Below are 9283 nucleotides of genomic sequence, written 5' to 3' on the forward strand. Positions count from 1 at the left end.
TGGGGGGGGGGGCCTAGGAATGTTTTTCCGAAGTCTATTAAACTCTCCAAGGATTTTATATAATGTTTAAGACATGACTTACGTCTATCCCATACACATCGTAGCAATTTGCTAGTCATTGGAATCGGCAGGGCTTCGAAAAAAATTTTGACCTGGGGGGAGGGTCTAGAAATTTTTTCTACGCTACGCCCGGACGACCCCCCCCCCGCGCTAAATATCGAACAGTCCCTTATTTAGAACCCTTATCCCTGCGCTCCCAACATAAATGGTAGAACGGGCCTCTGCTTGTTGTCGATAAATGTTATCATGCCAAATATGTGTATTTCATAGCTGTATTTTCTGAATTTTGTGCCTTATATTGTAATTTGTGTGTTCACCTCCTGACCATGTACATATATACTACTATATCATGGAATTTCAGATATATGAATGAATGAATGAATGAATGAATGAATGAATGAATGAATGTATGTTTATTTTCGTGTCATTGCGACCATACGTCGCCCAGCCCATATGCTTGTAAGACACCGACAATTATAAAATATTAACAATTCAAAAGGTACAGAGAGTCAGAATCAGATATAACATATATAATAACTTAACATAATATATAACTAAATAAATACAGGAAATTAAGTAGTACTAATCATAATCACTAGTCATAATAATCTCCAAGCAGATCTTTTGGTGGGGGTAAGACAGTATCAAATTGACCAGTCTGTATCCATTTCCCCATCCAAGATCTGCCTCCAGTCGAAACATCAAAGGCTATTAACACCTAGTTGTTGCCTGATCAAAATATTCTTGCCAAGTTGTTTATTGCCCTGACCACCAGGCAAGGCTCTTGCCCTCCTAGTGGGCCAGCTGGTTGAGCATTACTCTCTATGGGTCCCCTCACCAACTGTTATTTTGTTCAGTTTAACTAAAGGAAAGAAGGTCCAACATATGTTTTGTAATATCTGCGGTTTTGAACCACAAGGAGCCCAGTTATTGACATTTCTATGTTTCAGCCAGCATATTTTAGTACCAGCATACAGTATTATCTGGACAGGGTTAGGCGAGAACTCCCACTGAGATGTGCGCGGGTGACTGCATTTGTCCCAGATTCAAGCTATAAACCGCTTGTAAAAATCTTAGCACAACAAATTTTTGAAAGTTGTTAATAGGGACACAAGGAGGGGCAGCAACACCATTTTTGAAAAGAAGTGCTCCTCCCTGTTCGAGTGCCTGCAGATCTTGGGTGGGGAAATGGATACAGACTGGCCAATTTGATACTGTCTTACCCCCGGGCCCCACCAAAAGATCTGCTTGGAGATTAGGTCATAATACAGAAATCAAATCAAATGTAACATAGATGATAAATAATAATAATAATTAATATAGGTTTAACCAAAATTAATTATGCATAAAAGTAACAAGAGGTAACTGTCACTTGACTGTTACATACACAGAACCAACTTAACAGAAAAGTGAACAGGTAAACGTAACAAGGAAAGAGGAGAACCAACCTGAAAATGACAGTAAGACGAAATAAGATCAACCTGTTATGAATAGATGTGGAGTTTACGTTTTTTTTCCAGGCCTGCTGTAAGTATGTCGCCATTTCAAACACTCCCTCTGTAAATAACCACTTCAGTTTTGGTTCATCCCTATTCCAGATAAGTTCAGGTCGTCTCTTGTACATCTTAACGAAGAGTGCCTGACGTGAGTTGTAAGTTGTTCGGGTACTCACCAGCACCTGCCTTTGGTAGCGGACACTGAGGGAGTGTCGCCCCTGCTCATTGAGGAGCTCGCGGCAGATCACAACATATATTATAGACCACAATATACATACAAAACTTGCGACCACCCCAATCCAATACCCCTACCCCCACCGTGCTGGAGCCCTCAAACGTTTGAGGTTAGCGCGAAAAAGGAAGAAGAAGAAGGAGAAGATAAAGGACAGTAAAACATAAAGTGAGCCTCATTTTCTACTTCTTGTAAATCACACAGCAGATAGTCTGACTCCCCTACTGGAATGCCCCGATATCTTCCCGTTTCAATACACAAAGGTAATTATAATATTCCAGATCTAAACTGGGCACAAAGAGATCTTGTAAGGGGTAAAGTAAGATATTTTTATATCAATTTTTTATATCATATATATCAAATTAATACATTATATTCATAAGTCGTCTTTATGACTTGGAATCCGAGTTAATACACCAGTTATACCAGTATTAAAGAAGCGTAACCATGTGTACCAGTCTATCAAGACGAGTTCGTAGTCTTGTTTAAATTAGACCTTGTCGACCCTTGTCTGTTCGACAGATAATAGCTCAAGTGGTGACGCCTACATTTCTATTGAACCAACCACTGTAATGTTTGGGTTACGATATTGTGTAATGCTTATAATTTGAACAATATGTATTAACGCTTTACGTATGTTGCAGTCTACTTTTCACAAAACGATACTAGCATCTGTATCGGAATAGCCGGTATAACCGCCCTTCGGCGTAACACACCAGCTTCGCAATGTATGCATATTAGTAATTGAAAAAGTCACGGTCTGCAGCCCACATTATCATCACCTTGCTCTAAAAAACAGTGCATAACTTATAATAACACTGTTATAAATTGTGTTTAAAGTTTCACTTCAAACCAAGGACGTTCTATCATATGATAAAACAGTCTAGCATTTTTAATAAAATTTTAAAACACCAACTTTTTTTGTGTTGTTGATATATCATTATGTTCCTAGGAAGTTGTTGAAATCATGGGATCATGAGAAAAAAAGATGTGTGTGGTTTGGTCGGTATACATACTAGTTTCTATTATTTTAATTAATTATTAATTTCAACGACTGATGATGACTAAAATCTGTTTTTGTTATAAGTGGTAGCCTAAAATAAGTCTTTGTGCCGTAATAATTTTTTAAATGTTTAAATAAAAAAAAATCAGGCTCGCACTTAGCATATGTCAAACATCAGTCTACTCTAAAGATTATCAGACCGGTGTTCTTATATATATTGACCAATATAATATACAGCAGTGGGTTCTCAAAGAACTAGAGTTTTATTACGCGTTTTTCTGGCTATTTTGAAAAACGGTATTTTGGACTGTACGTCCCTCACCGTCCCACAGCTCCTTACTGCAGCCCAAGACAGGAGGACCTGGCTACACTCCTGCTGCAAAGTCTGCCTTGTCCCCCCGACGACCAGTGTCGGTCATGGGACTAGGTAGGTAGGTAGTAGGTATTTTGGACAAACCCCAAAATAGCCTCGCTATGGTGACCGAATAGCCTCCCCAGACTGAATGTCCAAATGCGCGACGTAAAGTAGTGCGGACAAAAAGAGGAATATTTAAGATATGTGTGGCCAATTTTGCCTGAGTTGTTAGGGTCTTACTACGATAATTTTTACATTTGTACAATTTTGACGATGTTGGCTCTCTACTTCATTTCTAATTCGTAGCAGCATTTGCGTGCGCATTATTATAGACGGAATGGTTCGGTCGTGTGAATTCAGTGCAAGGCGGCCATGTGAGGTGAGGGCCTGTCTCCTTCTCTCTCCTTTCTTTAATAGAATTGCGTATATTTTCGTATTTTGTCTCGTTTTTGACGCCTCAGTAGTTATCATGTAGTGTAGCAGTGTTGACGGAGAGTTAGTTTACTTGGTTAACGTTGTTACTGGTGAGGAAACATTGTTTTTGTAAGGGTCGTGACGCGGAGTCATGCTCGTTGCCTGATGCAGACCGGGAAGACGATATTTTGCCAGAATCCTCTCCAATATTCTACAGTAACTGTAACCGTTGGTGTTTTCTGAGTAAAGTCTAGAGCTGGTTGTAAAACTAAGTCAGTTTTCTGTCACCAAACCATGGGCCGGGGTGGCGAGGTCAGGCCACACAGAGCCACAGACATATGATTCTAAGAACAATTAAGCCTCGGATTCATGAGAGAACAAATGCAGCTGGCATTGTGTTTGTGAAGTTATTTTGAAATTCATAATTTCTCTGACCTAAAGTATTATTAACATATTAGGTTATGACACTACGAGAACTAATCTACTGTTTTGGTCATTTATAATTGTAGCAATTGTATGTTTACTAGAAGGTTCAATTTGGTTCAATTGCCTTAATTTCTCCCGTAAGCTTCTTGATCTTAGAAATTAGACACAGTTCTCATGCCACTATGCTCTTATAGTGATAGCAGGGTTTTAAAATTTTTATCTAGCGGACATAGTTAATTTCAAAAGGGAATTCTCCTTACTAGAAAATGATACAAGTAATGAGTTTATTTTAATCTACAACTTATTAGTATAGTTTTAGGTCTTTAGTTGGTTTCTGTTATACATAGCATGACATTATGGTTGTGTGCTTTTTTGTTTGTTGTTCTACAGCTCATCCCAGATAGAGATGATTCTGACAACACAGGCGTTCAGCATGGCACATGGGTCTAATGATACCTACATTGCTTGGAGTCTACACAAGTACAACAACAAGTTGTTTCAACATCTACAGCAAAATGCTGAGGCAACACAGTCAGTCCTTGGAGAACAACAGTAGCAGCTAATACATAGCCTCAACTTCTCTTGTCATCTAGTCGTTAAGTCTCTACATGTATATCCATGCACGGATATGGATTCAACCTTGCACCTTGATAGGTTATCGCGACAAGCCACCGGATTAAAGAGACAAAAAACAAAGCTTCACTTTTATGGTCAGTCTCTCTAAACTTATTGGGAATGACGTGTGTAGTATTGCGGTATATCATGACCTACAATTCTACTGGATTGGGCGGTTGCCTCATCCACACATGAACAACAGTAGCTGGTAACATGAATCTCCCTGTTACACCCAATACTATATAGTAATGGGTGGCAGAGCAAGGACCTTTTGGTACTGGTAGAACATCCAGCTTACTCAGGGTGTGTTAGTCAGAGCTACTATATAGTCATACAGCTGTCAAGCCTCTTGGAAACCCAGACTTCGGGGACTGTGCTTCTGGCTCAGTGGGGGCTTGTTCAGCTAAGTTAGATGGGCTTGCTGGATGTTAAAGGCCACAAAATTTGATACATTCAACTTGCTCTTCCCTAATATTCCTGATAATATTCTTGTACATAACCAGTTCAACAAAATATGGAGTATTGCTCCCACAGATACCTACACTGACTTAACTCGGACATAACATCTTGCAATGTATTGACTTTGTTTACGTTGAATGTTTTGAACATGCGACTTGAGTATAGAGTATCCTGGAGGGTTTACTTCACAAGAAACTTGTCATCCTTCTTACATCATGTCAAAACGTTTCCAAAATATACATAACTACACTATTTTTAGCATGACAGGCAGTCATCTAGCATTGACTTAGGACGAGGAAGAAGGAGAAGACATGTTTGAAGTGAGGGGATTGAAAGAGGGCAAAACCGTTCGCAAAACTTTGATATCTCAGCGTCGTTGAGCTCCGAAACAATACTGTACAACTCTTTCCGCAAACCTCTTGCCCCACACCATAAAAGCGTTCATTGGGCGCTTATCATTTTCAACGAGGAGCCATGCTGTAAGCTTTTCCCCTAGACACGAAAAGTACAGAAGCTGAGACGATGTTTCCTGTATCTGACCCTACAATGTCTGAGGAGGAGGGCGGGAACATATTGTGCCTGACCGCCTTATGTCTGTCTATGAAACAGCTCACCCATTTCAGGATGATCCCACTCCCAACTGGTTTTGCTTCTGGCTCTTGAATCACAAGTGCCGAACGGCCCTTTTCCTTGCACATGTTGAACGGTAGCTTCCTGTACCGTACAAGTACAAGAAGACAGATGAAGTAGGCGATGTAGGCGATGTCACACTGCAGACCGACGATGTCCCTCTCTTATTTCATATGAAGATCCTCCAGAGAAATGAAGGTGGTGTCATCATTGTCGAAGCGGTAAATTTGTAGGATAAGTGGAATTTTAATGAACAAAGCTGTGGTTCTAATTCTGGTAGTAAAGTTAACCCTTGCCATCTAGGGTTGGAGCTTCACGGCATGCTAGGTTAGAGCATCTCAGACATGCCAAATGCGAGGTGGATTCTTCTCCTCCACTTGTCACATCATATATAGTTTTGTAAGGCATAGGGTTACTGTAACATTAATTGTTTATTATCTCATTCCTACTCCCATTGGTCACAAATTCTAATGGCTACTACTACTGCTGGCTGGATGTCCTTCCTAACGCCAAAGTGTTAAGTTTGACAGCTTTTAACAGACATTGGCTGGGTAAGCCTGCAATGTAGTTAACCAGAAGAGGCGATAAAAGATTGGTAGAAACTAAAAAAAAGTACGGATTAGGATGCAGCTTGTGGGAATCGTCTGAAATATTTGGCTGATAACAAAAGAAAAAAGTGTTCACAGGCGATCTCCAAAGTTTGTCAAGTTAGGGCTCCATGTTTCTAATTGAATATGGGACGTTCCATTCATAACAATTTTTGTGCATCTCAGCCCAAAATTTTTAGAAGAATTTAAGCCATGAACAGGCTCAGTGTTGGATGTGATAAAAATCAGTACATCTGTAATTCAGCAACTTACCGTAGCGTTCTGGGCGCCTTCTTACTCGCAAGCCTCTCCAGGGCTGAAACAATGAATAGATGGATATAGATATGTATCCCGAACCTTAGGGCAATTTCTGTTTCACACTGACTTGCACTGACACATGCACACACACACACACACAGACATTCATACACCTTCATAAACACACACATTCACACACACACACACACACACACACACACACACACACATTCTAACACATTCACACACACACACATACACACACACACACACACACACACATACACACACACACTTACAAAAGCTACCAAAAACGTTCCAAAGGTACACAACATGCAGAAATACAAACACATAAAGCACCAACTCGTACTGGGTCAGGTGGTGGTACTTGGTTCTGGGCATTTTGGGCAAGACAAGAAAGAGTACTGCACCACAACTTTATTCAGAAAAACAGCCAGGAGGGCGAGCCTCACCGGCTTACCTACATTGTTTGCTGCACCAGACATTCTCAAATCGTTTGCCATTCCGTCCGTCATATACAAGATATTTCCAATGCCATACATATAGGACTTCTGACCAATTTTAATTTGAGACGCCAGGCTCGTTCTTGCAATCTTGAGCAAAGTGGCCCTGAAGCATTTGCCCGGCTTGGGGCCGGGCCTCGACTTTCCCTTCCCTCTTGTCTTTGAAGTTATTACCACTAAGTGTCGGCCATGGACGCCTTGCATTTGGCTGTACCCGCTCTGAGCATCTCTCCTTGGAAGTTTACGAATTGTGCAATATCTCTAGCCACCTGCTTCACCAGCCCGCTACCATACATGTCCCTGCCCTTGTGTGTGCTGGTAGCGCTGTACCGGTCCCTGCCCTTTTATGTGCTGAAAGCGCTGTACCGGTCCCTGCCCCTGCTGGAAGCGCTGTACCGGTCCCTGTCCTTGTGTGTGCTGAAGGTGCTGTACCGGTCCCTGCTGAAAGCGCTGTACCGGTCCATGCCTCTGCTGGAAGCGCTGTAACGGTCCCTGCCCTTGTGTGTAGTTGAAGCGCTGTACCGGTACCGGTCCTTGTGTGTGCTGGAAGTGCTGTACCGGTCCATACCCTTGTGTGTGCTGGAAGTGCTGTACCGGTCCATGCCCCTGCTGGAAGCGCTGTACCGGTCCCTGCCCTTGTGTGTGGTTGAAGCGCTGTACCGGTACCGGTCCTTGTCCTGTAGTGTGCTGGAAGCGCTGTACCGGCCTATGCCCTGGTTTTTACCATATTAATACAAAAATGTTTTCAACGGACAAATGTATAAGAATTTTAACATAAATATGAAGTTGAATTCTTTCCATTTTTTTTTAATTGGTCAATTCTAATGTGTTGAACAGTGACTGACCCAGTTGGGGTTTTCTTTGTAGTGGACATTTTCAGCACAGGGTGTTACTTAAGGCAGTGGCGCACATAGTGATCAAACAAATCTGTCCTGTCTGTAAATCTTGAGTACGATTCGGCAGACAGTGTCCTCTGTGAGTCCAGGGGCAGGTGTAGTCACCTCTGGAATTTTGTGTTGAATGTGTCTTCCTTTTTTTAAAAAACTTTATTGTTGTTCATAAAGTACAAGGACACAAGTGCACACTAGTAACATAATATGCAATGATTACAATTTTTATACGTTTCTTAATAAACATTCGGCTTTAAACAGTGAGGTTATATCCATTCGACTACTTTCATATTTAACTTTAGAGATGGTATTTTTTCCAACCAATATCAGTTCATTTAAGTGTCTAAATCTTACATCAGAAAGATTATATCCGAGGATTATATCTAGTATGGTTAACACTAGCGTGTGGCCATATTCAGAAAGAAAACACTTTTCATATTCACCTTGAATGTGTCTTCCTGTTCGCCGAGGATCCTTAGTCTTCAGCAGTGCTAATACAAATTGAATTTTTATGATATCTGTACATTTGTTTGTGTGGTGTTTTTTAATGATAAACTTAATCCTAGAGAAGCTGCATATACATTGAAAGTGAAATTCATTCATGGGGTTACTACGATGTGTTTATTTTTTTTTTCACGGTGGTTTGTGAAACCCTGTGTGCAATATGCAGAACTCCAGAGACTCAATATCCTCAATAACCTGCAGATGTTGTAACAGCAGACTAATGTGTCCCTACATTCGTGACGATGTCGTTGATGGCTCTTTTATGCTGGATGGGGAAGTTTTCTGATGCCATCAGTTTGCCGGCATCCGTACACAACCAGTTGGGCTTAGGGGCAATGATTGGTTCATTATGAGGGAAGGGGGGACTGGTCGGTTCTCATTTGCATGACAATAGGTATCGTGTGCCTGGTGGCACACACCTGCAGAATAATAGTTCATTTGCATAGAGACCAGACAGTAGTTGTCTGGTCTGTCTGGGGTTCATTTCTCCGTGGACGTCTTGTGGTTGGTTGGCTGGCTGCCTGTTCCATTTCTGTTACCTTGCCAAAAGTGGGACAGTTTTCGAAAGTCGGCCGTGCAATGGTCTAGTTAGGAGTTTTCTGGTCAGCAGCAATGTAGTCAATGTTCATCCCCTCGTTCTTCAGGAACTCGAGTGATCTGAGGAAACCCATTGTCTCCATGGTCTGCCAAGTCAACCATTATGTACTTTCTCTTTTCCTCCTTGCAGAGACTCGACATCTGATCCCTGCCCAATAAGCCCTGCAGGGTGAATTGCAGTGTGTTACATGTGCCAACCTAAACACGTAAATAAGAATCATGGTTGGTAAGGA

The 9283-nt window shown here is 41.4% G+C and overlaps 2 protein-coding genes across 2 annotated transcripts in view; one reads left to right on the plus strand and one right to left on the minus strand.

Annotated features, from left to right (window-relative positions):
- The window catches only part of LOC109461647 (galactose-specific lectin nattectin-like), a 3449-nt gene extending 1746 nt beyond the window's left edge, over nt 1-1703 (plus strand). The window contains exon 4 of the mRNA XM_019758029.1: nt 1659-1703. Coding sequence (XP_019613588.1) covers nt 1659-1703 — 45 coding nt within the window. The remainder of the gene's footprint in view (nt 1-1658) is intronic.
- Nucleotides 1704-7403: 5700 nt separating this feature from the next.
- LOC109461648 (DNA topoisomerase 1-like) lies at nt 7404-8745 on the minus strand. The gene is made up of 2 exons (XM_019758030.1): nt 8686-8745; nt 7404-7772 (listed from the first exon to the last, which is right to left on the minus strand). The coding sequence occupies exons 1-2, from the start codon at nt 8743-8745 to the stop codon at nt 7404-7406; spliced, it is 429 nt and encodes a 142-aa protein (XP_019613589.1).
- Nucleotides 8746-9283: the final 538 nt, after the last annotated feature.

Source organism: Branchiostoma belcheri, unplaced genomic scaffold, assembly GCF_001625305.1.
Source record: "Branchiostoma belcheri isolate BF01 breed outbred unplaced genomic scaffold, Haploidv18h27 scaffold95, whole genome shotgun sequence".
Lineage (NCBI taxonomy): Eukaryota > Metazoa > Chordata > Leptocardii > Amphioxiformes > Branchiostomatidae > Branchiostoma > Branchiostoma belcheri.